At 60.1% G+C, this 26,569-nt stretch overlaps 2 protein-coding genes across 7 annotated transcripts; both read left to right on the forward strand.

Moving 5' to 3' along the window:
* Nucleotides 1-10,837: 10,837 nt before the first annotated feature.
* Nucleotides 10,838-15,990, forward strand: CIRBP (cold inducible RNA binding protein). Of its 6 annotated transcripts, none has more exons than XR_008210414.1 (8): nt 10,838-10,970; nt 11,569-11,677; nt 11,750-11,856; nt 12,764-12,902; nt 12,993-13,077; nt 13,199-13,266; nt 15,566-15,670; nt 15,838-15,990. XR_008210414.1 is itself a non-coding variant. In XM_052699880.1 (7 exons), exons 2-7 carry the CDS (start codon nt 11,575-11,577, stop codon nt 13,701-13,703), a joined length of 519 nt encoding a protein of 172 aa, XP_052555840.1. In that variant the 5' UTR covers nt 10,838-10,970; nt 11,569-11,574; the 3' UTR covers nt 13,704-14,439. The 6 variants fall into 6 exon arrangements, 4 of the variants coding, with proteins under 4 accessions (XP_052555840.1, XP_052555841.1, XP_052555838.1 ...); XR_008210415.1 differs by having other exon boundaries at nt 13,202-13,266; XM_052699880.1 differs by lacking the exons at nt 15,566-15,670; nt 15,838-15,990 and adding an exon at nt 13,687-14,439.
* A 2,455-nt stretch (nt 15,991-18,445) lies between these two features.
* FAM174C (family with sequence similarity 174 member C) lies at nt 18,446-20,040 on the forward strand. The gene is made up of 3 exons (XM_052699884.1): nt 18,446-18,744; nt 18,925-19,086; nt 19,446-20,040. The coding sequence occupies exons 1-3, from the start codon at nt 18,518-18,520 to the stop codon at nt 19,447-19,449; spliced, it is 393 nt and encodes a 130-aa protein (XP_052555844.1). The 5' UTR covers nt 18,446-18,517; the 3' UTR covers nt 19,450-20,040.
* Nucleotides 20,041-26,569: the final 6,529 nt, after the last annotated feature.

Raw genomic sequence — 26,569 nt, forward strand, 5'->3', positions numbered from 1 at the left:
AGCGCAGAGGAAGCGGTGACTCAGTGCTGGATTCCTGCCGTTCCCCACCCCCCGGCCGGCCCCTGCCGCCGTGCAGCCACGTGGAGCCTGCGGCTGCGGTGCAATGCAGCCGGCTGCGGGGGTTCCCGTTGGGCTGTTGGGATTGGGGTTCGGGGCTTCACCCCCTGCCCTGCGCTGCTGCACCCTATGGGGTCCCGGCGTCTGGGTCGGGCAGGAGGGAGGGAGGAGGCAGCTGCGGTCGCTCGGGGTGGCACCGCGCACGCCCTGACTCACGCTGAGCGCAGGGTTCAGGCTCGGGCACGTTTCCTGGGGTGTTCCGGGTGGTGCCAGCTGTGCTGGCCGAGCCGGTGTGCTGCCCCCGGGGCTGCGGTGCTGAGCTCTGCCCCGGGCTCCCCGCCTGCTGCTGGCTGCCGGTGCTGCTCCCTTGCTGTAGGATCGGTGCTGGGAACGCAGTGCCATCGCGCCCACGGGCAGCACAGGGACCGGGCACAGAGTTGGCTGCAGAAGGGAGAGGGGCTCGTGCTGCCGATCCCATCACAGCACCCTTGGCTGGAGCAGATGGGTCCCAGCGGTGCCCTGGGCGCTGCGCTTTATGGTCACCCCGTGATGGGGACAGGGACGCAGCGCTGCCCCGTGTTGCGGTCAGTGGGGCCGGGCCGGTGTTCGGCCACCGTGAGTCAAAGCGAGGTGGGGCCGCTGCCCCCTCTCACCCCACAGCCCGTTCCCAGGCCCCGCTCGCCAGAATCGCTTTCGCAATGACTGCGACAGCCGCCCCTGCCCTGCCCTGCGGCGCTGCTTCTGCTGAGCTCGGCCTGGCTCCGTGCCCCGCAGGTTGTCCCGGTCCTGCACTGCCCACGGCCACGCAGCGATGCCCCGGCGGCACGTGGCCAAATCCCCTTAACTCTGCTCACAGAGTGCTGCGGTCTTCCCAATGCACAGATCCCATCCGTGGGATGACCCGGGGTCTCCGGGTGGCAGCCGGGGGTCACGGCGGCGAGGTGTGAGTCAATGGCAGGCAGGTGGGGAGCCGTGGGGATGCGCAGCGCTTTGGGGATGAGTCATCTGTGAACCAAACAAACAGCGAGGAGCCGGTGTGAAGCTGCGCTTCTTTCGCCCACCCTGGGGGAACCTCTGCTGCGCCCCGGCTATGAGACCCCAAAAGTGCATGGAGAGCCATGGCAGCACAGCTGGCCCGCGGTCACGGCCGTCCCTGCAGTGCAGCCCCAGGGGTGCAGGGGGCTGCAGGCGGAGCGGGGCACGGAGCGATGCACGTCAGCTCTCGCAGCACGGGGACACGTCAGGCGTCACTGCAGCTGCGTGATGGAGGCGCGAGGCCGCAGCTGGCGCTCAGGAGAGCGGTGGAGGTGTGAGAGCCAAACGGTGAGGCTGGCGCTGCGTGCGGGTAGCAGCCCTGGGAAAAGGCCTCGGGAGAGATAAACAGGTCCTGCGTCACCGTGCTGAGCTGGAGGCGGGGACGGGCACGGGGTGCCCTGAGAGCTTGCGGCACGATGGGCTCAAACAGCGTGGATGGAGCTGGAAACCGGGCTGCTGGCAGTGCTGGTGGGTGCAGAGCAGCGCCCAAAGGGAGCGGAGGCAGCGAGTGGAGCTGCTGGGGCTGCTGGGCACGGAGCGGCTGAGGAGCGCCGGGAGCCGGCATGGAGCCCTGCTGGGGCTGGGGGACGTGAGGGCAGGGGAAAAAGCAGTGCTTTGCCAGGATTTTGTGAAGGGTAAACAGGCTGAGTCAGTTAATTACAGGGCTGCCAGCCCAGCATCGATCCCAGGCAAAATAATGGAATAGCTGATCCAGGCCGTGATTAATAAAGTGTTAGAGCGCAACGGCACGGCTGCTGCTCGCACACGCCAGCCTCGGCCCCGCCGCCAGCCCGCATTCCCCGGCCCTTCGGATGAGGTTTTATTTCCAATACCCATTTTTCAGAAGTCAGCAAGTTTCCGGGCACAGCGCAGATCTTTCCTGGGCCGGCAGACGGGGCGGGATTGTGGGCAGGCGGCCCCAGGACGCTGCTCGGGGCGAAGGTGATGTGGGGCAAAGGGGCCAGGGAGCCCCCAAATCCCCCTTTTCGCCTCAAACCCCTCCTTTCTGCCCCAGGACGAAGGTGCCTCTGGGCCAGGCAGGGTTGGAGCAGGAAGCCTGGCTCCAGCAGCCGGGGATTTCCCATGTCCAGGCTCACCTGGGCCGTGGCTGTCAGCCTCTCCCACGGCCGGCGGTTGCAAATCCCAGTGGCCATAAGCCTGCCTGGACACCTCAGCTCGGTGCCGGGCTGCCCACGGAGCTGCTTTGTGTCCCTGCTTCATGGGCCGCACCTCTGCATTGAGTTTTAGCCATCCTCAGCCCAAGGCTTCCCCCAGCAACAGCAGCATGCCAGCAGCTCCATGTGGCACCGGGCATCACACAGCAGCTGTGCCCTCCAGGGAGCCCCGCTGCGCTCCAGGCCTCGTGCACAATGCACACACGTGTGTCCTTGCCGGCTCAGCTTTGTGTCAGGAATGCTTTGTGGTGAGGCTGGAAAAAGGGTCATCCGCTTGCTGGATTGGTTTTTTTTTCTTTTCTTTTTTTCTTCTTTTTGCTCTTTTCTCCGCTGTGTGTTGTGGGTTTGGCCGCTGGCCCGGCGGTGGCTCTGTGTGTGTGTGTGTGTGTGTGAGTGCAGGCGTGTGATGAGCCGGGTGTGACGGGGTTGGTGAAAGCGCTGAGCTGGTGTGAACCCAAGATCCCATCTCCTCCTCTTCAACCCTTCCTGGAAGAGGCAGCAGGGTGCGTCCCGGTGCTGTGCCCATCCCCGCTGCATCGCACTGCAGGCACAGCCCTGCTGCAGGCTGCAGGCAGAGGTAGGGACAACAGCGCTGCTGATCTCCTGGGGCAGGCAGGGCTTTGCCACTCATTGCCCCCGTGCGTGGTGAGGTGGGACGGAGCCAGGGCACGCAGGAGCTCAGGAAGGAGCCCATGTGCGGGTACAGAGGTTTTTTTATTTCCTGGGGTGAGCAGCTCGGAAACAGCCCCCGCCAGCTGCACTTCCTCCCACCCACCTCGTCCCCATCCTTGTCCCCGTGCCCTCCTGGCTGCCTCACAGCTCTCCCTTTTTTCCACCGCTCCCCAGGCTCAGCTCAAGCCGCCCATCCTGCACTGTGCTGGGTTCCTCCTAATCCTGGGGGACTGCAGGCATCGCCTCATTGCAGAGCTCCTCACACTGCTGCTGTGCCCCCCTGTGCTGTGCTGAGCCCTGCATGCTGCTTCAGCTCCTGGGGTGTCCCAGCATGGGCTGCAGGGACAAACTGGGCACTCATGCATGAGCAGTTTGGGATGTTCATCTGCAGGCGGGTGGTGCGTTCACACGTGGGTTCATCGGGATCTCATCTGTGAGCTCATTCAGCACTCAATCATGCAGGTGCCGAGCACACACTGCATGTGAACGGTGTGCATGCACGAGGGGTGTGCTCACGATGGGAAGGAATGGTGCCTTCGTGCAGGAATTCATCAGGTGCTCCTGCACGAATTAACAGTCATCCTGGTGTGCGACTGTGCCTTCCTGCAGGCTGTGAGTTGGCACACAGGTGAGTGTGTTGCTGTCGATGTACGCCACTGGTGACCCCTGGAATTCCTCCTGCACGGCAGGTCCTGGGCCAGCAAAACTGTTGGTCTCAGTGAAGAAGGGCAAGGAGGAAAAGTGGGTCCCAACACGGGCAGGGCTGGGGACGGCTGTGTACAGCTATGGGGGGCTGCAGCCCTGGAGGGGGCCAACACAGCTCCCCCAGCAGCGCTGTGTGGGGATCAGGGCAGCGTGGGGCTCAGCATGCCTGGGGCCGTGCGCTGACTCAGCGGCAGGCCAAGAATAGAGCGGGCGCCCTGACTCACTGCCCTGGTGCTGAGCAGCATCCAGACGGAGCTCCCACCCACGGCGAGGGCCCTGCAGCTCTGCCCTCTGCTTTCTGCGTGTTACCTCCTCGGCAAGAGGAGCCCCCAGCATCCTGCATCCTGCATCCTGCTCTCCTCGCAGCTGGAAGCTGCCCCCTGCACCGGGCTCTTCCCTCCACGCAGGAACAGGAAAACCTGCCCTCCTGCAGCAGGGAGCGGTTTCCTCTCGGGAAGGATGCTCTCCCCGAGCCCCCCGCCCGCAGCCGGCCGGGTTCTCCTCGCACACCTGCGTGCCGCCGCACCACGTCCTCAGCACGGCCTCCCGCGCACCGCCATCCCCGTCAGCTCTCCAGGCCCCCCGCGGCCCGTCCCTCCCACCTCCTCAGCCGGCTCCTCCTCTTCCCACCTCTCCCGGAGCGTTCCCGCAGCCTTCCCCATTGATAAATCCGCAGCGTTGCTATGGAGATGTGGCTGCAGCGGGCGCAGCGTGGGCACAGCCGCGGAGGGGCCCGGGCGCCAGCACCAGCACCGGGGGTGGGGGTGACGGCACACGCTGGTGCCCGCTTGCAATGTGTGCAATGGCTGCGGTGCGAGCTGCGTGCACGGCATGCGCGGGTGCGTGCAAGCGTGCAGGGAGCAGCGCGTAGGGCCGAGTGTGCGCTTGTGTTGCGCCCTGAGCGCACGGTCCGGTTGTGGGGGGCTTTGGGGCGCGTGGCCGCAGGACAGAGCAGGCAGACGTGGCCCCCGGCGCTGTCTGGTTCCTCTCCTACACTGAGCAAAGAGCCCGGGGCCGTCAGCCCCTGGGGGGAAACTGAGGCACGAGCAGTGATTCATCCCACAGCAGACAGTCACTCGAGGACAGGAGCAGAGCTTGCACTGCTCCCGACTGCGCACAGCGGCACGGCTTGCACCATTGCACGCGTGTGGCTGCTGCTTGCACGCTCAGCACCACCCACCGCCCGCAGCAGCGCTGCAGACCCCCAGCACTCAGCCCACACTTTATGCACCCTTTGTGCAGGGCATGCGGTGTGTGTGTGTGGGGGGGCAGCTCCCGCAAGCACACAGCGCTGTGTAGCACCGCCACGTCCCCGCAGCCCCCGTCACAGTGAGGGGACACGGGGATACGGGGTGCCGTGCGCTGGGCTGCTCGGCGCGGCGGGCAGAGGCGTCACGCAGCAGCGCCGTGCAGGATCGGTGCCGTGCGCGTAGCGTGGCTGCCCTCTGCTGCCACCGGCACGGCAATGCTCAGCACCCACGGGCGCGGGGCCACGCGGGGCGGCAGGGCCGGCTGGATGAGCCGGGGATGCGGAGAGACCCCCGGATGGGCGCAGCGGGATGGACGGAGCGCGCGCGGCGTTTGGGGGCTGAGCAGCAATGGGTGCCCTGCAGTAAAACCCGTGGGTGCCGTGGTGCGACCCCCCCCCCCACATGCCCACCCCTCCCGCGCCCCATTGGCATCGCCCAGCCACACGCACAGCCCGGGATGGGGGCGCGGGGTGCGTGGAGCCGTGCAGGACTGCAGGCCGGGTTCCCCCCCCCCCCCAGCAGCACGGTGTCTGCAGCGGCCCTGCGCGGTATGGGGGGGGGGGGGGGGGGGGGGGGCGACAGCAGCAGCCGTGGGCGTTAAAACAGGAACCGCACCCCCGCTTCCCGGATCTCGCTTTTCTTTTTTTGTTTGGTTTGGTTTTTGTTTTTTTTTCTTTCCAAAACACGAACGGTGCAGGAGGGGAAGGAGGCGTTGCGGCGCGTTGGGGGGGGGGGGGGGGAGGGTGGAGGAAGGAAGGGCAGCCCCCCAGGACCCCCTCCGGCCGCGGCAGAGCTGTGCCCGAGCCCCTTTGGATGCCGCTGGTCCCGCAGAGCTGAGGCCGGCACAACTCATCGCAGCGCTGACACCGCTGCCTCCCTTCAGGCTGCTCGCATCTCCCACGGTCGTTCGGCGCGTTCCTCTCCTGCCTTCTTCGTGTTCCCCCCCCAATACACGCACCTCCTCCCCCCCCGTCCCAGCTCTCCGTGCAGCACTGGGGGCTCTGGTTTGCGTCCTCCCCATCCCAGCGGGCTGCATTCAGCAGAGACGCCCCGCGGGTGCCCCCCACCCGCTGCCTGCCCCCCTCCCCGCAGGCTCTCGGCCCCCCCTTCCCTTTTGTCTACAGAACCGCCCATGCTGAACAATAGCAGCCCCCCGCCGCTTCCCGTCCGCTGCCGATGGGGTGCGGAGCAGCTCCCCCCCCCCAGGCCCCGCAGGCAGCCATGTAGGGGCAGCCGCACGGTGCCGGGGGGCCGCGGGGGGGAGCGGGCTGCAGGAATGCTTACAGGCACGGAGGGGCCCCTCCCCGCGTCCCCCCCCCCGCCCAGCTGCGCTGGGATCGCCCGGCAGCTGGGAGGGGATTTAGCGGCATCGCTGCTGCTCGTTTGTGCGGCTTTAAAAGCAGGGCTGCGGTCGCGGCTCTCGGCCTGGGGGCTTCCCGAGGGTCCCTTCTGCTCCCAGATGGGTGGGGGCCTCTCTGCCCGCCCCCTCCCTCAGCCCGCGGCATCGCGAAGCGGTTCGCCTCGCGGTGCCGGCGTGCTGGGGCAGCACCGGGCTGCTCTGTTAGCGGCCGCCCGCGGCTTTGGAGCGCTTCGGGGGCTCGGGGGGAGGGTGAATGACTTCCAGTATGCAGCAGGGAGCTTTGTGCCCACGAGGAGCTGAACCACGGGGGTGCTTCCTCTCGTTCCCCTTCGGCTCGCTGCTGGGGGCTGCTCCCCTTCCGGAGGGGGGAGTGGATGAACCGTAGGCAGTGTGCGGGATGTGGTCCTGGGGGGTCGGGTTGTGAGGTGCGCCGGGTGGGTGGGTGCTCAGCTCTCCGCTGTCCCGCGGGGGAGCTCAGCCCGGAGCCGAGCGTCCCCGCGGGTTCACACCTGGCCCCGTCGCAGGGCCCCAGCCCCATTATCCGGCTGCGTGAGAAAACCCCCACCTTGGCCGCGGGGGAAGGCAGAGCGGGGAGGCCCCGTGAATTGGTCCTTTGAAGCAGCCTCCCCTCCTGCCAAGCGCCAGCTGCGGGCGGACGGCCTCACAAAGCGCCGGCTTTAGCACCAAGGTAACGGCGCAGCGGGGCGAGGGGCGCCGGGGCCAGGAACCCCCCCGCACTGCCCTCCCCATCCGGATCGCCGTGCAGTGGCGCGGTGCGGGACGGGCCGGCAGCTGCAAAGACAAAGGGCCGAGGCAGAGCGGAGCTGCGGGGTTCTCATCCCGCACCCCGGGGCGGCTCCGCTGCCGGTAGCGGTGCGTGCGGTGCCGCGGTCCGGCCCTTTCCCGCAGAGCTGCGGCTCCGCATCCAGGCTCGGTGCTGCCCGCACCGTGCCGCTCCCTGCCCTCCTGCACCGGGGGGGTGGAACCGTCCCGACCCGTTTCCTTGCCTAAAGGGGGAAGAAAAAAAAAAGATCCAGCCGCATGCCTGGGCGCTGCGGGGAGAAAGTGACCCAGACAGACAGGAATCCGAGCCGCGCGGCTCAGGGAGGGTTTGGGTTACAGCTTGGGTTCCAGCCCGGCTGCAGAGAGGGGGCTGAGAGGGGGTCGGTGCTGGATGAGCTCATGTGGGATCCGCGGGGCCGCTGAGCTTTGGGGTGGGTTCGTGTTTTGCACTGGGGGCTCTCGGGGAGGGCTGCAGAATGGGAGCACGGGGTGAACGTACGGGCATCCGGCAGCTGAACGAGGCAGGGTTTTGTGCTGGGGGGAGCATCGCAGTGAGCGGCACTGCTGCCCCGATCCACGCGGGGCCAATGGTGGCACGGAGGGAAGCGTCCCGGAGCCGTTTTGGAGGGCGCTGCTGGCAGCCTGTCCTCGGGCAGCATCTCGCTGCAAATGCTCCCTCAGCCCCACGATTGATGAGGTTTTACGAGAGGAGCCCTCGGCGCAGCCAGGCGACCCCGCGTGCTGCTTGGAGCCCAGCGGGTGTCCCGGGAGCTCCGCAGGGATGGGACGGGGCTGCGGGGAGCTCGCGTTGCAGCTCGGGGCCATCGGCTCCATCGGGGAGATCCCTCGGGTTTTTGTGCGCGCTGCAGCGCTCGCGTTCGGTTGTTCCTAAATTTGCTCTGTTCGGGAGGAGTTGCTGCTGTGACAACAAAAGGCTGAGCTTTCTGTCATCTGTCTGAGAGGCGCAGGTCGGTTCTGAGAAAGCAGCGTCTCACAGCCGCACCATTTACATCGTTGCCGTGGTTACCGTCGTCCCGACCTCATCCCAGCTGTGGGGGCATCCAGCATCCCGGGGCCGGGTCTCTGCTCCACGTGCTGCATTCTCAGCTCTTCCCTTTGCCATCCCCACTGCAGCTCCGTTTTCCCACTCGATGTCCTGCCCCCATCCCTGCCGCAGTGCCAGGCTGTTTGGGGCAGATCCTTCAGGGCCGTGGGTCCACAAATTGAGGCCCCGCATCGGGTGGGTTGTTTGCCGCAGGGCTGCTGGGTGAATGCACGAGGTGGAGGGGAAGAGCAGAGCCTGGAGCAGCGGGTGCCCATCTCACGGCACTCTGGGTCCCCCAGACCCCCACAGCACCGTGTGCCAACCCAGGGTTTGTGTTGGAGCCCCGATCCGTTTCTCTGCTGTGCTCTCACACAGTGGGTCCTGGTCACAGTAAATCACAGAGGGAAATGCAGCAGCAATGCTCCTTGCCATGGCAACGGTAGGATTGCATCAGGGCTTTTTTTTCTTCTTTTTTTTTTCCGAACTGCAAAACTGGATAAGCAACTCCCTGAGGGACAGTAGTAAGAGAGAAGGGAATATTTTTGTCCTGTAGGCTTTGGGGCTGGAGCTCTGCGTGCAGAACCAGCGCAGTGTTTTGCTCCGTGCTGGTGATGGGAGTGGGAATGGCCCTTGGGGGGCTGGGGAGGGCTGTGTGTGCTCCCCCAGGGGGTCTGGTGGGGGGACCCTGCCTCACATCCCCTCCTTCCTCCTGCTTCCCTCCTGCCCTGTGCTTTCAGTGGGAACACAGAGTGCAGGGGCAGCTCGGTGTGGGCAGGGGCCCTGGGCTTGGAAGGTGCTCTGCAGAGCTGAGTGAACACAGCCATTTTTCAACGCATTTTTGTTCCCTCTGCGGTCCCGCTGTTGCAGAGCTCCGCTAAGAGCTGTGCTGTGGGGCTCTGGGTATCCATCCAGGCTCCTTGCCACCCTCACAAGGGCCACATCAGCAACGAGGGCTGACGTGCTGCCTTTGGGACGTATAATTTATACCATGTTTGGTGCCATTCTCTGTCACTGGAAGCTTTAAAAAAAATGGATGACACCAAAATGGGCAGGAGGAAGGCTGCAGAATGCAACAGATGCGAGGGTCCCTCTGTCCTCCTGCGCTTCATCACCTCGCAGTGTCCTTGCTGTGCCAAGGAGCGTTTGGGGACGCTTTGAGCAGGGATGTGCTGGTGCCAGCTGCTGCTGCAGGGAGGCTGGCTCTGGTGACACACACATCTCATCACACAATTAGCTGCCTTAACAAGCTGCGAAATCTGCCGGGTGCCACTCACAGAGCTGCTCCCAGTGCTGCTTTTGGCTGCAGTCTCACAGCGTGAGCTGAGGCTTCTCCATGGCACGGCTCAGAATGGGGCAGCTTCGTGCCTGGGTCAGGGGGAACAAGTAGATCTGGAGCAGGAGAAAACTCTGGAGAGCAGCAAATCTGGGGCAACATGGGTGATCTCACCTTGGTTAAAGGAGAAGTTAATGCCAAAGGAAGGACGCTGTCATCATTGTGTCCTCTGCTTTTTGGGGACGAATCCTCTACTAGCAGAGCCACAGGCCTTAAATACCATTACATCCCACAGCTCTCAGAGCTGGTGGGGCCGGAATACACCCACAGCAAAACAGTTCCACGTATCAAGGTCACTGTATCCACCACTGTCAGAGTGCTGGTGTTAACGTGTGCCTCGTTTGAGCAGAATGCTGAGCTCAGGGGTGTGCTGAAGGGCACAGAGCACAGCTGTGAGCAGGGCAGAACCGCGGGGTGACCACACCGAGCTGCTTACAAAAACTGCAGGTCACAAAGCTTTGTGCTGCTGCTGTTCTCAGTGTCGTCATTTCTATCTGTTGCTCCAATGCTTTCCAAGCGTTGGAACTTCTCCTTTTCCCTCAAAGCACACCAGATGCATTTCACAGATGCATAAAACCCCCTCTGAGGGTTCTTCTGCCGCCACCTCTCCTCTGGGCCGCAGCTGTGCTGGGAAGCTCTGAGGAATCCTTTTTAACCCCCAGCAAAGCGTTGCTGTCGGTGGCACAGGGCTCTTCCTGCTGCTGTAGGGAAGCTGTACTGCAAAGAAACACCAGGGCGGACTCTAATTAAATGTTTCAGTGGGAAAGGGGATGAGGTTTAAATTTGGTTTTGTAAACACGATCGTTTCTGCCCAAACCACCGCCGTGAGAAGCCGAGGCCTCACACAGCCCAGGCCCGGGGCCGCCTCCAGGCTAGGCCGCACCGGGACCTCAGGGACCGCTGAGCGCTGAGGTGTGAAGGCCTGGCTTCCTCGGATAGCGCTGAGGGCCGGGCCGCCCCGTTACCTCCCTCAGGGATGGGAGAGAGGATGGCGTCTCGAATGCGGCGGCTCCGGACCGCGTCCGCGCAGCCCGCGCTCTCTGCCCAAGATGGCGGCCGCCCCCTCAGGCGCCCCTTTGTCTGCAGCCGCCGCATTGCTGCGAAGGGCGCGAAACTGGGGCAGCGGAGCCACGCCCATTCGGCGTGCCGGCCACCAGGGGGCGGGGCGCGGGAGGCTGGCCACCAATCAGAGGCTTCCACTTCCTTCCTCCTCACAGGGGCTCCCGCGGCCAACGGGCTCGGCGCTCTCGGCCAATCGGCGCCGCGCTCCACGCCCCACCCACGCGTGGGAGGAGGTGCCGCCGGGGTTTTGTTCGCGCTCCCTCCTCCCGTCGCTCCTTATGAATATTAACAGCCTGCGGCCCAATCAGATGGCGGCGCAGCGGCGGCGCTTTGGTGGCGTCACTCGCCCCGCCCCTCGGTGAGGACAAATCTGCATATTCATAAGGAGGGCGGGACTGGGCGCGGGAGTATATAAGCCGCCGCCCCGCCAGCCGCCGCGTTCGTCGCGCTGAGGCTTTGAAGTGCGGTGTGGTTTCTGCAGTTCCGCACACCGGTAAGCGCCCGCCGACGCGCGGGGCGGGCTGCGGTCTGCCGGGGGAGGGGGGAGGGAGGGAAGTCGGTGTGGGCATCGTGGGCACCACGTTCCCGATGTCGGGGTGTCGGGTCTGTGCCTCGGTCCGGCGCGGGGCGGCCGCGCACCGCCAGGCCTTGTGTGGCTGTGGGGTGTACAGGACAGCCACTCGGTTGGGTGGCTGCTGGGAGGACCGGGCCGGAGGAGCGCTGAGGGGCGCCTCGGAAACAAAATGGCGACGGGCCTTAGCCGTGCAAAATGGCGGCGGGAGGGAGGAGGGGCGTCGGACTGCGCCTGCGTCGGGGGGCGGGACGGGTGAGGGGCGGGGGTCCCGCGCCGGGCGGGGGTCGGCGTGGCGGGGGCCCCCCTGTGGGGGCGCGCATGCGCGCTGCAGGCGGCGCGGCTCCGTGGACGGTGCGGAGCGCCCTCTGCCGGGCGGGAGGACTCGGGCCGGCATCGCACCGCGGTGCTCGCGTGGATCAGAGCGCGTTCGGCGGCAGCGAGCGGAGCCGGGAGCGTCGGTTCGGGCTTTGGGGAACGTTCGGCGGAACTGCTGACCGAAGGCTGGTTGATTTCGCAGGTGACGATGGCATCAGATGAGGGCAAGCTGTTCGTTGGAGGGCTGAGCTTTGATACCAACGAGCAGTCGCTGGAGCAGGTCTTCTCCAAGTACGGGCAGATCTCCGAAGGTGAGGGCAGGGCCGTGCCGGGCTGGGCTCTGCTGGGCTGCAGTGGCTGATGGCGGCTGTTCTCTCCTCCAGTGGTGGTGGTGAAAGACAGAGAAACGCAGAGGTCCAGAGGCTTCGGCTTTGTGACATTTGAAAACATAGACGATGCGAAGGATGCGATGATGGCCATGAATGGGAAGGTAAGCTGGTTCTCCAGCAGCTGTTTGTTCCCCCTTAAGAATGATAGAATGGCCTGGGTTGAAAAGGACCACAATTATCATCAGTTCCAACTCCCTGCTATGTGCAGGGTCGCCAACCACAGCTGCCCAGAGCCACGTCCAGCCTGGCCTTGAGTGCCTGCAGGGATGGGGCATCCACAGCCTCCTTGGGTAACCAAAAAGCAGTGAGATGAGCTTGGTGGGTGTGCTTCTGTTTAAAGCCATGAGGAAGAAGCTAAGTGCTGGAATCCTTCCAAAAAAACAACAGAAAAGGATACAGAGCAACGTGGCTTAGTGAAATCCTGTTGTGTTACTGCATTCTGAAAAAGGCTGAGGCTATAATCACAGAATCGTAGAATGGTTTGGGTTGGAAGGGACCTCAAGGATCTTGAAGCTCCAATCACTCTGCTGCAGGCAGGGCTGCCAACCTCCACATTTCATAGCAGCCCAGGCTGCCCAGGGCCCCATCCAACCTGGCCTTGAACACTTCCAGGGACAGACAGAGCATCACAGCCTCTCTGGGCAGCTGTTCCAGCACCTCACCACTCTCATAGCAAAGAACTTCCCCCTCACATCCAACCTCAGTCTTCCCTCCTTCAATTTCAAACCATTCCCTCTTATCCTGCTACCCTTTCAAAGAGTTGGCTCCCTTCCTGTTTACAGGCTCCCTTTAAGTACTGAAAGGCTGCACTGAGGTCACTATGCAGCCTTCTTTTCAAGAGTGGCTTTGTAATGCTTGAGAATCCATCTGTGTGTCGTCAGCTCAGTTGCAGCATTGAAGAAAACCAGTACGCACTGGTATTGAAATTCCGGTGTTGCTTCACTGGGAGCCGAGCTGTGCACCATGCTGTGCAGTGCGTGTGAGCTGACGTGTTTTTCTGTTTGTTAGTCTGTAGATGGCCGTCAGATCAGAGTTGATCAAGCTGGAAAATCGTCAGAGAACAGATCCCGAGGCTACAGAGGGGGATCCACCGGGGGCAGGGGCTTCTTCCGTGGGGGCAGAGGTCGGGGCCGTGGCTTCTCCAGAGGTGAGCAGGCGTTGGGGTTGCTCTGCTTGGGATGGGGGTGGTGTGGGTCAGGGTCCTGGAGGAGAAACCGTAACGTGGTGTCTGTTCCAGGAGGTGGAGACAGAGGCTACGGCGGGAGCAGATTTGACTCCAGAAGTGGAGGATATAACGGCTCCAGAGACTACTATAATAGCAGGTAATGCTATTGCAGCTGCTAGCTAGCTTGTTACAGCTCGCCGTGTCTGTTGCCTGGCAGACAGCAGCGCCAGCAGGCTGCAGAAGCTGCTGAGCCAATACAAAGCGCATGTTTCCAACAGCAGGAGTCAAGGAGGCTATGGAGACAGGTCTTCAGGAGGGTCCTACAGAGACAGCTACGACAGTTACGGTAAGTCCTGGTTCAAATGGGAGCGATGCGTACGTTGCTGTAGGAGCTCTTAAACCTTCTGACCCTGTTCTGAAGTCTGGAAATGCTCTGAGGCTCAGCTTTGGACTGTGCCCCTTTTCTGTTCTTGCCCGTAAGAACCAATCTGTCAGGCTTTGGATGTGGTGGTGCCGTTTAAAATTTCTAATTTGTAATGCATGTGTAGGAGTTGCTTGGATCTAAAGGCAAAGCAAGTTTTTAAATACGTTCTTGGAGCTTGAGACTAAGCCAAAAAAACTCGGAAGCCCTAACAAACTGCATTCAAGGGTGGGGGAGTTCTCTGACACATAGAGCAGTAGCTTCTGGAATAATGCAAGGGAGTAAAATGCTGGAACTTGTCTATGCTTCAGTGCCTTTACAATTGTGCCTGCTTCTTGTCCTCAGCTACACACAACGAGTAAAAATCCTTCCTGACTCAAGATCGTCCTTCCAATGGCTGTATTTATAAAGATTTTTGGAGCTTCGCTGAAATCGTTATTGTGTAGTACATCTACTTGTATTTTCACTTTTGTAGTATTATCAGTTCTAATCTTGTCAAACACAGCCTGACAGCTTCTGATACGAGATGGTCTGACGAGGCTTTCCTTTGAGAAAGCTCTGCTTTCGAGTGGTTTTTAACCTTTTTGGAAAGCACTTCCGATTTTGTTTTACGCTTCATGATGAGCCGAGGTGTTTTTTCTTTTTTAAAGTCGTGAAGTTGGGGCCCCAATTCAGTTTCTTTTGAGATAGAAAGGACCTTTAATTCACCGTTCACTAGAAGCTGAACAAGCTGTGGACTTTTTCTTTTTTTTAAGTGCATTACCTTCGTCTTTTGTAACATTCCTTTAGTGTAGCAAGGTAGGAATGCAGCCTGGGTACAAATTGGAAGGCAAACCACCTTGATATATCTAAAGAGAAACTTGCTTGTATGTTCAACCTGCATAACGGTATTTTTACTGTTGTAATGATGTAAATTACCCAGAAATAGACTTGCAAACTTACCATAAAAGAGGTTCTTGAAAATGTTTATTTATATTGTCCTTTTTTACTGGAAGAAATATGCATATTCCATTGATATTGTATTTGAAGTGGTAAAGGATTCTTGTATACAGTTTTCTTTGGCTTTACGAAGCCTATTAAAAGACCGTCTGAAATGAACTCTGCTCCTGCCATTGACATTTCATTGCACAACACAGTCCTTGAAGACGAACAGTGTGTGTAGAAGATGCCAGAGGAGAGGAGAAGACTTAGCAGTAGTGTAAGAGCAAAGCAGACTGAACAGTTGCTAGAATTGAATCTTGACTCGGTCTTGACACGTGAATTCACCGGCGTGCTTCCACATAACAGTGTGTAGGGGCAAAGCTGGCAGCACGGCGTGCCTTTGGGTGTTGGAATGCTTGGTGACAGCTGAGCTGAGTGTTAGTGAGGAGAAGTGCTGTTTCCTTATAATGCTGAAGTGAAGAATTAGTCCTTTGGTGACTGGACTAGTTACTGGAGTGTTAATGGTAGGTAAATTGCCGTAATTAGCTAGCTTTGTCATTGCCTTACAAGTTCTAAGAATTCTTTGCTAGCATATGGAAACTGCAGTGTCCTTGGAGAAAAGAAGTGTTGTGCCTCCAACAGAAACCTCTGAGACGAAAGCTGCTCTCTTGGCTAGTTCATATGTGGAAATAGTCCTGTAATTCGAGGTAACTCCTTTTGCTCATGTCCGCATCCTTCCTCTTGTTGAGAGCTCATTTGAAAGCCTAATGTACTGTGAAATATTCCTCTGACAATTCTGGTCAGCCGATGGACAAATTTTAACCCATGCCGTATGCAACCTTTGGCTTGTGGCACAACTTCAGTTCCACAGATCAGAGTTGGGCATGCAGTCATGTCTTGCTAGTAGGAACGGAAGCAAGATGGGAAACCGAATTCCCTGACTTGATATGTGTTCATCTATTGAGAATCTTTCTAGACTTCATTAAGTTGCTCACTTTAATTGTAGCTTTCTTTGCCATCCTACTTGTTGCCATTAACTTTTTCCCATAGCCCACACTTCCTAAGCAGCCATGTCAAAGTGGTTAACTCTCTGCTTAGGGATCCAATGATACATTGGCTGGCGTATCAAAGGCATCAGCCAGCCCCGGAACAGTTTTCCCACACTGTGCTTCTGTGATGTGATGGGTTCAGCGAATGGCTTGTGAAACCCTCGTATCTGATGTGACCTGTGTTCGGGGGAGGGGGGTGGCGATGCGAAACTTCTCTGTTTGATACCATTATTAATGCATTTCTGCTTTGGCAGGCTGAAGAGAAGATGGACGCTGGGCTCGGAAGCTGGCTGCTGGGTTCTGAGGAAGGCAGTGGTGCCACCAGGGAAGCTGAACCCGAGCCTGAGTTTGCAAACCAGGTAACGGCCCGTCATCGCGGCCCCCGACCCTCAGTGGTGGCATTTCCTGAAGCAGAAATGAAGCCCTGTTTGTAATTTAAGAACAAGGAGCTGTGGGGGGGTGAAACTTGAGGATGAAAAGTGGACGGAACTCAGCCTTTAAAATGACTGTTTTCATTTGATTTCAGCAATGAACTGCTGTGGAGAGGACCTGAGGAGGAAGGACAGCGTTGAGCGGAGATGCTGAAGGGCTTTGAGCAGAGTTGTTGCTGATGTTTATAAATGGAACGAGCAGGAAAGCCAACTAAGCTAGAATAAAACATTGCAATGTGAAAAAAGAATCTTTGTAGTACTTCTGTGGGCAAACAATGCTAAAATCTGGCTAGATGAGTTCCCCTGTGTGTAGCACAGCTGAAGCTACAAAGAAGGGCTGTTCTGGGGAAAGGGGTTGGGGGTGGTTGGGGCCACCCGTCTGTGAGGTCATTGCAGTGGAGCAGCTGTGTCTGAAGGGAGAAATGGCTGCGATGGGTTTGCAAACCAGTGCTGGGGAGTTTTCAGATCTCAGTTTGAGGTGGAAGAGGGATGTGGTGGGATGTGTGAGCAGGAGGTGCTGCTGCGGGCTGACAGCTGTGCTTGGGGTGCTGGAAAGATGAAGCACCGACCGAGGGCAGTGTGTGCTGTGCAGAACCCTGGTCTGAGTCACCTTTTGGCGATCAGGAAATACATTCCAAAGGGTTTTTGGAACTCGATAGCACTTAAAGGGCGGGTAGATGACCAAATGGGAGCTGGTTGTGCCAGTCAGAGCTGGGAGATGCACTGCTGGGAATGGGGCACAGTGATGGCTGCTCAGAACTGAGTCCCAACAGCTGGCAAAGTCCTTGACAGCTCAGCATCCCGAGCGTGGGATGCAGTGCAAAGCAGTGCTGTGTGGATGTGAGGAGCTGCTGCAGTGCAAAGCAGTGCTGTGTGGCTGTGAGGAGCTGCTGCAGTGCAAAGCAGTGCTGTGTGGCTGTGAGGAGCTGCTGCAGTGCAAAGCAGTGCTGTGTGGATATGAGGAGCTGCTGCAGTGCAAAGCAGTGCTGTGGGGTCATGAGGAGCTGCTGCAGTGCAAAGCAGTGCTGTGTGGATGTGAGGAGCTGCTGCAGTGCAAAGCAGTGCTGTGTGGATATGAGGAGCTGCTGCAGTGCAAAGCAGTGCTGTGGGGTCATGAGGAGCTGCTGCAGTGCAAAGCAGTGCTGTGTGGCCATCAGGAGCTGCTGCAGGCTCGAAGCAAAGCCAAGCCTTGCTGGTAGGAGCAAATGGAAAACAGCCTGAGATAAAAAAAATCGTGGGCCACCAATGGGAGGGTGCGGTTTTGTGTGGCTTTTCTTTGACATTTGAATAGAACGGCCAATAAAAAAAGACGCTGCCGTCTCGTTAGCTGATGGTGCCTTTTATTTTTGAAGAGCTGCTGTGTTTTAACGGGGAGAAATGGCGCTGGGGGTGAAGCAGGGAGGGTGTTGTATTGGCAGAGGGCAAATGCAGGTTTGGTGCTGCGCTGCTGCTCTGCTCTCGTGTTAGAAGGACGCGTTTATTGCTTTACGCCGCTTTTTCTCTCTCTCTTTTTTAAACCTTTTTCCTATTATCCGAACGATCGGAATTAAAAAGCAGGAATTGTGGGGGGCGGGGGGGTTTCTGTGTGTAGCGATTCCTTCCTCTCACTTCTGATGGTTCCTGGAGGCGATATTAAATGCGGGACTGGGAGAGCGAAGAAAGCTTTGCTGATTTAAATGACAGCAGCCCGTGGCACTGAGAGCCACTCGCACCTCGCGGTGACACAAAGCGTTACCTGAACGACCCCGATGGTCCTCAATGGGATGCTTCAATGCGGCGGGAATCACCGCAGGCTGTTCGCTTTGAGGCGCTGCGTTTAATGATCCGCTGTTGGGTTGGGGCCGGCGCAGCTGAATCACAGAATGGCCAGGGTTGGAGGGGACCTCAAGGATGATGAATCTCCATCCCTGCCACACGCAGGGCCACCAACCTCCGCATTTCACAGCAGCCCAGGCTGCCCAGGGCCCCATCCAACCTGGCCTTGAACACCTCCAGGGATGGACGGGGCATCACAGCCTCTCTGGGCAGCTGTTCCAGCACCTCACCACTCTCATAGCAAAGAACTTCCCCCTGACATCCAATCCAAATCTCCTCTCCCTCAACTTCAAATCATTTCCCCTCGTCCTGCAGTTATCAAACCTTTCATAGAGTTGATTCCCCTCCTGTTTGTCGGCTCCCTTTAGGTACTGCAGGCTGCACTGAGGTCACCCTGCAGCCTTCTTTTCTCCAGGCTGAACAAGCCCAGCTCCCTCAGTCTTTGCAGTGGAGGTGCTGCACCCCCTTGATCATCTTTGTGGCTCCTCTGGACCCTCTCCAGCAGCTCTCTGTCTTTCTTGTACTGGGGGCTCCAGACCTGGATGCAGTGCTGCAGATGGGGCCTCACAAGAGCAGAGTAGAAAGGGACGATCACCTCCCTGTCCCTGCCGGCCTCTCCTCTTCTGATGGAGCCCAGGATCCCGTTTGCTTTCCGAGCTGGAAGGCACAGCTTCCCCCGGGTGGCTCAGCGGGCAGTCAGCGCTTCAGCCTGCCCCCCATCGGGGTCGGAACGGCGCTCATTTCCCCGACGGGAACCCTTCGTTGGGCGGCAGGAGACAGAACCGGGATGGGAAACATCGCGGCCACGGGGAACGGGGTTCGACGCTCCGTTTATCGGCGGGGCTCCCGGTGCGGAGCGGCGGAACGGCGCAGCCCCGGAACACCGCGCTCAGCTCCGCCCGCGCCCGGCCCCGCTGTGCGCGCACCTTCCTGCGCCGGGACCGCAGCTCCGTGCCGGCCATGCTGCTCCCGCAGCCCATCTGCGTTCTGTTGCTGCTCCTGCACGGCGGCCGCGCCGCGTCCCCCAGTAACGGCACGGAAACCCCGCGGGCGGAGGAAGGGAACGGGACGCGGACGGGCGCGGGGCTGCCGCCCGCATCGGGGCTGCCGGTGCTGCGGCGCGCCGTGTTTGTGGTCAGCGCTCTGTCGGTGCTGGCCGCGCTCTACTTTGTGCTGAGGACGTTCCGGTGAGTGCGGACCCCCCCCCCCGTGTCCACCCGGACCCCCCCGGTTCCCCTTCCGCTCCCTCCTTCCTCCGTCACGGCGCTGCATCGCAGCACTTCCCCATCCCGACACAACCGCCCCGCGCCGCCGTTAATGAACGCTAACAATTAAACCCCATCCGCTGTGCTTCGTCCCACCCGCAGCTCCCGGCCCGACGGACGCAGACGCGAACCGAGCGCGACTTTCAGGTGGAAGAAACCGCAGCGGAAGAAGTACGGTCTGCTGAGCAGCTCCGATGAACGCGTGGAGATGGCATCGCTGGACAGCGATGAGGACACCGTGTTTGAGACGCAGAACCTGCGGCGGTAAGCAGCATCCCCTGCTCCTCTTGTCCTCCGGGGAAGCGCCCACACTGCCACCAGAGGGACGCGGGGTGAACCTCAGCTTTACGTCACCTCCCTTCGCTGTCAGACCCTGAAGGCCCCGTGCCCATCTTGCTTCGTGCTTTTGGGACAGAGCCGCACGGCCCTGCAGGGCAGGAGGAGCTGCCGTGGCTCCCGGCTCGCTGCTGGACGCACATTGCTGCCTGCACGGCTGCCCTCATTCCCTGCATCACACAGCTTTGCTGCTCTGTAGGATTCCCCCTCGCAGCTGAGGATTGGTGTCCCGTGAGCACAGCAGTGCTGCTGGCTGTGCTCACGTTGTGCGTTTTCTTTCTTTTCAGATGATTTGGGACCAGTGGCACAACTGCACAGATCGAGCGAGGGGTGCGGAGTCATCCGCTGGGATCACCGACGCTCCAGTTTTAGTTTTGATAATAATTGCTTACAATGACTGCGAATTAACAGCACAAACTCTTTGGTCGCTGGGGAGGGCAAAGGGGACCAAAACTGTTTCCTTCACACGTCTTTTTTGGGGAGAGGTGGAGCTGCAGAGGACTCTGCGCTGAGTGCTGCGTGGGGTGACGCTCAGGAAGACGTAACAGAAGTGACTCTGGGGTGAACACTCTGCATTGAGAGCTGCACGTCTGTGCCCATGGCCTGCCTGGGGCTTTTGGGTGCTCCTCTGACTGTGGCAGCAGCTTGGCGGGCTCAGTTTTCCCTTCCGTGATGTCTGGTCGCTTCCCTGGATTGCTGTGTGCCATCGGCTGCACCCCGTGGTGGAGTTGGGGCAGCAGCATCCCTCAGATCAGACAGAGGAGTTTTGGGAGGGAGCAGCGAGCTGAAGGCGTTCTGGAAGCAGCAGGGTTGGCAGCGAGTGGATGATGGCATAAATCCCTGCGTGGGTTTACAAAACAAAGAGATGTTTGCAAACAAAAACGTACGAGTTGGTCTGTGGGGCCGCACAGGTGTTCTGCACCCCGAGGGTGGCCAGGAGAAACGCGTGTCCTCCCCGAGCTGCTGTGTAAGGGATGGGAGAGCCAGAGCCTCTCAGCTGCGGTTCTGGATCTGCTCAGACATCATCTCCCTTTGGAGATGCTGCTGTTCCCCAGTGGCTGTGCTCCAGCTGTGTCCCATCGGCTCAGCAGAAGGAACAGAAGTTGTGTTGGTGCTTGGGTTCCGTGCAGGGCTGAATGTGGCCGTTAGAGGGTCGTTGTTGGGGGGAATCTCAGCTGAAATGGTGGGAACTGCTTTCCAAGTGCTTTTGTTTGCAGCTTTCAGCCCCGAAGGGATGGGATGCAGCGGGGCGGGTGGTGCAGAGCCGGATCCCCCAGCCCCACACTGCAGTGCCTTTGTTGGGAGAATTGCCTGCAGGAGTTCCTCCAGCTGTAAGGCTTTGCCTTCATGGTGAGGATTGAAAATGCCTTTGGAGCAATGGAGTGATGGCTTCTAGCGTTGGGTTGGACCTCCTCTGTGGATAAGGGAGGAAGCCTTACTTGCCAAAAAGAGTGGAGCAGAGGGGTGCCTCCATGGAGCAGCAGTGACACACTTTGCTGCAGCCCCAGGGCTGCTGCAGTGCACGGTACAGATGAGAGCTGCTCCGAGGACAGAGCTGTAGCTGTGCTCTGCCTGATCACCATTTCTCCTGGAAAAATAAATGGGAGTGTTGCAGGAGAAGTGCAAAACCCGGGGCAGTCGTCATGGGGCCCTGAGGGTCCCATTGGAACAGCATCTTCTCATCCTTGTGCTGCGTCCCTGCAGTTACACCCAGCAGTTACTTCTGCAGCCTCAGTCACTGCATGCCGACATGCCAGCAGCCCAGCCCAGGTCTCTGAGCAGAGCTCAGAACTGGTAACAGTTGTTCAGGATGGATGTAAATACACAGATGCAAACGGACACACGTGTGCTCTGAGCCCACTAATCCAATGGGCCCGGAGCTGTTGGGACCAATGCAGTGGGGTGATGGTGGGAGCAGGGTGCCCTGCGGTGCTGCACACCATGGGGCTCCTGTGCACCACAAACAGCTGCTGCAGAGTTGGCTGGAAACAATCGCTTTTGTTTAAGCCCAAGCCTAATTTCAGAAGTTTACATAATTGCCTCTCTGATCTTCTTGGAGGGCTGCATCGAGTCCTCTGCTGTGGATATCGAGCTGCTAGGCAAATCGACTGGGTGTCTGCGGATGGTAATGAGATCGACTGAGAGCGAGATGAGCATCGGGGCTCTGTTGTTAATAACATCCCTCTGTTTTGTTTCGTTTGCACATGTGACTGGAATGGGATCCGCAGCATTAGAGCTCTGGAGATGGACCTGTGGTCTGAGCAGATTGCCAAGAAGTCAATAAAACAGCACTCGAGTGCATTGTGTTGGCTGTGCTCTCAGGAACGAGGAGCTGGGCTTTCACCCTCCTGCTCGAGTTGTTGATTTATTTTTAAATGGCAACCAGTCCCGTATCGATCGGTTGTTTTACTTTCTTTGTGTTTACAGCATCCCCCCCCCGTTGTATCCCGAGACAAACGTGTGTTGTTTCCATGTTGTTGCACTTCTCTCCATGCCCACTGCTCACCCCCCACTGGTGTTCTCAGGGTTTGTTCCAACCTGCTGAGGTCTCCTCTTTGTCCTCACCTTCACCTCATCCCTTGTCCGGCTCATCCCTGCAGGGCTGCCCCCATCCTCTCCATGGCAGCGTTGTGATTTTTGTGCTCCTGGTTGTGTCTCCCTGCATCCTCCTCCCCACCACGGCAGCACTGCTGGCCGCAGCATCGCACCGCATGGCACTGCAGCGGAGCGGAGGGCTTTGCTTTGCTCCAGGGTTGGGTGCTGTGCTGGAGGGCAGCGCTGGGGAACCCTGTAGATGGCACTCACAGACCAAGCATGGCGCTGGTGGGTACCAGCAGGCCGTGGGAGGCTGAAGGTGCATCCCAGCGCCTCGAGGAACAAACATCTTCCCAGCAGCTGCCCGGGGCTGGGGTGCGCCTCGCAGGGCTGCAGCTGTAGGAGCGGCGCTTTGGAGCTGTGTTGTGTGAGCAGAGGGCTGGGGAGCGCCCAGCTTTGTTTCGGCTGCGTTTCACCCAGCCCTGTCAGCACTTGTTTGCAGTGCCCTTGATGTTTCTGGCACGGCCCGACTTGAAAGACGCCCTGATTGGGTTGAACTCACCCGCAGGCTCCAGTTGCATGGGAACCACGCTGCAGGGTGAGGGCGCGTCTGGGCAGAGCAGCGCGTCCTGGGCTGGGCCTGGCTTCACCCAGCAGGACCACAGCCTGCCCCCATCGCCCAGCAGGACCACAGCCTGCCCCCATCGCCCAGCAGGACCACAGCCTGCCCCCATCGCCCAGCAGGACCACAGCCTGCCCCCATCGCCCAGCAGGACCACAGCCTGCCCCCATCGCCCAGCAGGACCACAGCCTGCCCCCATCGCCCAGCAGGACCACAGCCTGCCCCCATCGCCCAGCAGGACCACAGCCTGCCCCCATCGCCCAGCAGGACCACAGCCTGCCCCCATCGCCCAGCAGGACCACAGCCTGCCCCCATCGCCCAGCAGGACCACAGCCTGCCCCCATCGCCCAGCAGGACCACAGCCTGCCCCCATCGCCCAGCAGGACCACAGCCTGCCCCCATCGCCCAGCAGGACCACAGCCTGCCCCCATCGCCCAGCAGGACCACAGCCTGCCCCCATCGCCCAGCAGGACCACAGCCTGCCCCCATCGCCCAGCAGGACCACAGCCTGCCCCCATCGCCCAGCAGGACCACAGCCTGCCCCCATCGCCCAGCAGGACCACAGCCTGCCCCCATCGCCCAGCAGGACCACAGCCTGCCCCCATCACCCAGCAGGACCACAGCCTGCCCCCATCACCCAGCAGGACCACAGCCTGCCCCCATCACCCAGCAGGGCCACAGCCTGCCCTCATCACCCAGCAGGACCACAGCCTGCCTCCATCACCCAGCAGGACCACAGCCTGCCCCCATCACCCAGCAGGACCACAGCCTGCCCCCATCACCCAGCAGGACCACAGCCTGCCCCCGTCGCCCAGCAGGACCACAGCCTGCCCCCGTCGCCCAGCAGGACCACAGCCTGCCCCCGTCGCCCAGCAGGACCACAGCCTGCCCCTGTCACCCAGCAGGACCACAGCCTGCCCCCCTCGCCCAGCAGGACCACAGCCTGCTCCCATCACCCAGCAGGACCACAGCCTGCCCCTGTCACCCAGCAGGACCACAGCCTGCCCCCATCACCCAGCAGGACCACAGCCTGCTCCCATCACCCAGCAGGACCACAGCCTGCCCCCATCGCCCAGCAGGACCACAGCCTGCTCCCATCACCCAGCAGGACCACAGCCTGCCCCCAGCACCCAGCAGGACCACAGCCTGCCCCCATCACCCAGCAGGACCACAGCCTGCTCCCAGCACTACTCCCAGCCCTGTGCCTGCAGTGTTGCTCAGCCCGGTGCCAGCCCAGTCCTGCTGCTGCTGCACCCCTTGATGCACACACAGCTCTCTCTGGGAGCACGTTGTGCAAAACAAAGCGTGGTTCTTAACAAACTTGCAGCTAGGCAGGACCTGCCGTAGCTTTGAGCCCTGATCTGCGTGCAATAAGCTGTGATGGGTCCAAACCCAGTGCCCCCCTTTATCTCCATAGCTGTGAGGGGAGTAGCCCCAATTAACACTAATGGCTGTGACCTGTGCGTGCTGGATTTGCTGCATGTGTGTTCACACTCAGCACTGCTTCCCGTCCCCTGCAATCAGCTGGGGCTGGCACTGCTGGGATTCTGCTCACAGACACGAGCTGGCAGCGTGAAGCTGCTCTGAATTTATTTCAAACTCGAGTTAAAGTGCTCTTGACGCTTCGGATGCAAATTTCCCTCCTTGAAATGGGAGCGGAGCCGCGCCGGGTGCCGGCGAGCTCTTTTCATTTCGCTCTCCCATTTACTGTCGCTGCTGCGCGGTTCCTTACAGCCACGCTCGTGGTGCTTTGCCCCCGGGGGGGGACAGAGAGGCCCCAGATCTGTGTGTGTGAGGAGCGGTGCGGGTGTGGGGCCCGCAGTGCTTGGCCAAACGAAGGGTTCCTTATGCCAGAGCTGCTCCAAAACCTCTCCGTACATCCGGAGACCACAAAGCGTTCGGGATCCAGCTGCAGCCCACCTCTACGGCAGTTCTGCTCCACTCTGCAGAACTCCTCTGGATCTTTCTGCGTAGAAGAAACGAGCTTTGCTCGGTTGGCTCTGCGTCTCCATCCTTCTTTTGATCTTTATTTTCCCCTCCACGTGACAGAAAGGTGAATGGAAGTGGCTCCCCATCCACAGACGGCGCTCCATCAACAAGCATCGCCTGTTTTTGTTATTCTGATCTTCCAGGGGGGCTTTGCAGAGGGGGGCACAGAGGAGCGTCTGCTTTTCAAGTTACACCAGGGAATAAAAGTATAAAGGAAAGGAATGATCACAACGGCGGCAGCAACAAAACGATCCTTTGTTTGCTTATTTATTAATTTAAGCGAGCCGGCGCTAATTGGAGGAGGAACCCACGCAGCAGCGGCTTCTTTTTTTTGCCTTCTAAGGCTGAGAGGACATGAAAGGGGCTCCATTCTTGTGCTGATGTGTGGCCATGCAAAGCTGCGCCCGGTGTCACACAGGAGATGGGCAGCTCGTGTGCTGCGCTTCTCCTCTCTGCGTCATCAGATCAAAGCGGGGCGCTGGGGGGTCGGAGGGGGGGTTGGGGGGAGGATGGGGCTGCAGCGCCCACCTGTGTGAAGCTGCAGGTTGGGACCTGTGGGATCCCAGCAGGGCCGGGACACCCCTGCCTGGCAGGAATTACCGGTGGTGTTAATTAGCATCCGAAACACGTCGGGGCCGATTGCTGGGGCACAGCGCCCGATTCCCAGGAAACCTTTGGCTCCTGTTCGCGATTCGGGTCGTGGCTGTGAACCAACCGTGGTGGCACTGAATGTGGCTGCAATGCATCCCTGTGGCGACGTCCCCTTCGCTGTGACCCACAGCTGTGGGGGTCCTTTGCTCTCTTGTTACCCATCCGTAGCCGGGGTGGCTCTGCTGGAAGTGCCAACCTTCGTTGGAAGGCACTGACTGATGGAGCATCCCTGCTACGCCACTCGTGTGTTCTGCTGGTTCATTACTCTTGCTCTTCTTAAGGGAAAAAAACCTCACATACTCAAGATAGCCCTTAATGGTTCATTTCTTGGCCCCGTCTGAGCGCGTTGTCGCCCTTCTCTCTGCCAACGGGTGGCACAGTTCCCATTTCTGGTTGGGACAAACCCGCTGGGCACCAAAAACCAACGTTTGACCCACGCTGCAGCTTTCCCTTTTCCACAGCCATCGCTGCTGGGGCTCTGTGCAGTGCTGGGGGTGCGTGCTGTGCGTCTGCTCCCACCCCTCCCACGTCACAGCACAGCCGAATCTCAAGTGCAATCTCTGGGCCTATGGCTGCTGCTCTCTGCTCAGTGGGTGCCGCAGTGTGGGGCTGGGACCCCCGGGATGGGCTCCTCCCTCCCCCCCCTCCTTTCCAAAGGCGGCTCAGGGTGCTTTGGGGTCCCCCCCAGGTCACCCCCTGTGCTCTGCAGTCGCTCCTCTCCCCCTTTCTGCCCCCACGCGCTCCTTTCAGAGCTCTTTGCTCTGCTCACTTTCCCACAGCTCGCAGCCATTCTCCCAGCTTCAAAAGGTTTACTAATTACCCTAATGAGGTCAGGAGAGACCAAACTCTTCTGTGACTTAACGCGGGGCGGGGTGAGGGGAGCTGGGAGGGAGGAGAGATCTCAGCTCGCACCTCCGCTGATGCGTGGAGGAGGAAAACAGCCTCTCCCACCTCCGCTCCTCTCCCCCACCTTCACATCCAGCAGGAAAAAAAAAAAAAAGGGAGATGTGGACAGAAGGTCTCAAATGTATCAAACAGCTTTTAAAAAGAAATTCCTTTTGCCTGTCAAAAGAACAAACAGATACACCAAAAACTGTCAGAATTAGTGTTGGAGTAATTGCAGAAGCTCTCCAAGGTTAATGCTCCATTAGCGAGCAGCTCTCGCACAGCTAAAAGCCGGGACGAGACAGGTTGTCAAAGGCTTGCTGGAGATTAAAGAGCTGCGCTCAGAGCCTCAGCTCTCGGTGGATGTTGTTTGGGAGGGGGGGCCGGGGCTGTTTGTGGGAGGGAGATAAGAGGGCTGCGCTCCGTGCTGCCATGGCACCGCCAGGAGCGCGGCCTGGCAACGACGTGCAGCTTGGGGGCAGGCTTTGCTGCCATCCGGATCGGCCACAAAACGCAGAGCAGAGCCCGGTGCCCACATGAGGGCCGGTCCTGGGTTTGGCGAGGCTGGGGACGCGCAGCAGTGGGCGCTGGGGCGCCGTGCCAGGCACCGTGAGACGTGGGCAGAGCAGAGCGCTGCCTTACGCTGAGCTGGGACCCGATTTCGCCTCTATTTCAACCGAGCTGCCCCTGGTTTTGGAGGAGCCACCCGTTCCTGCCTCCCCATGGAGC

The sequence above is a fragment of the Tympanuchus pallidicinctus genome, unplaced genomic scaffold, assembly GCF_026119805.1.
Source record: "Tympanuchus pallidicinctus isolate F22 unplaced genomic scaffold, pur_lepc_1.0 scaffold38, whole genome shotgun sequence".
In the NCBI taxonomy this organism is placed as follows: Eukaryota; Metazoa; Chordata; class Aves; order Galliformes; family Phasianidae; genus Tympanuchus; species Tympanuchus pallidicinctus.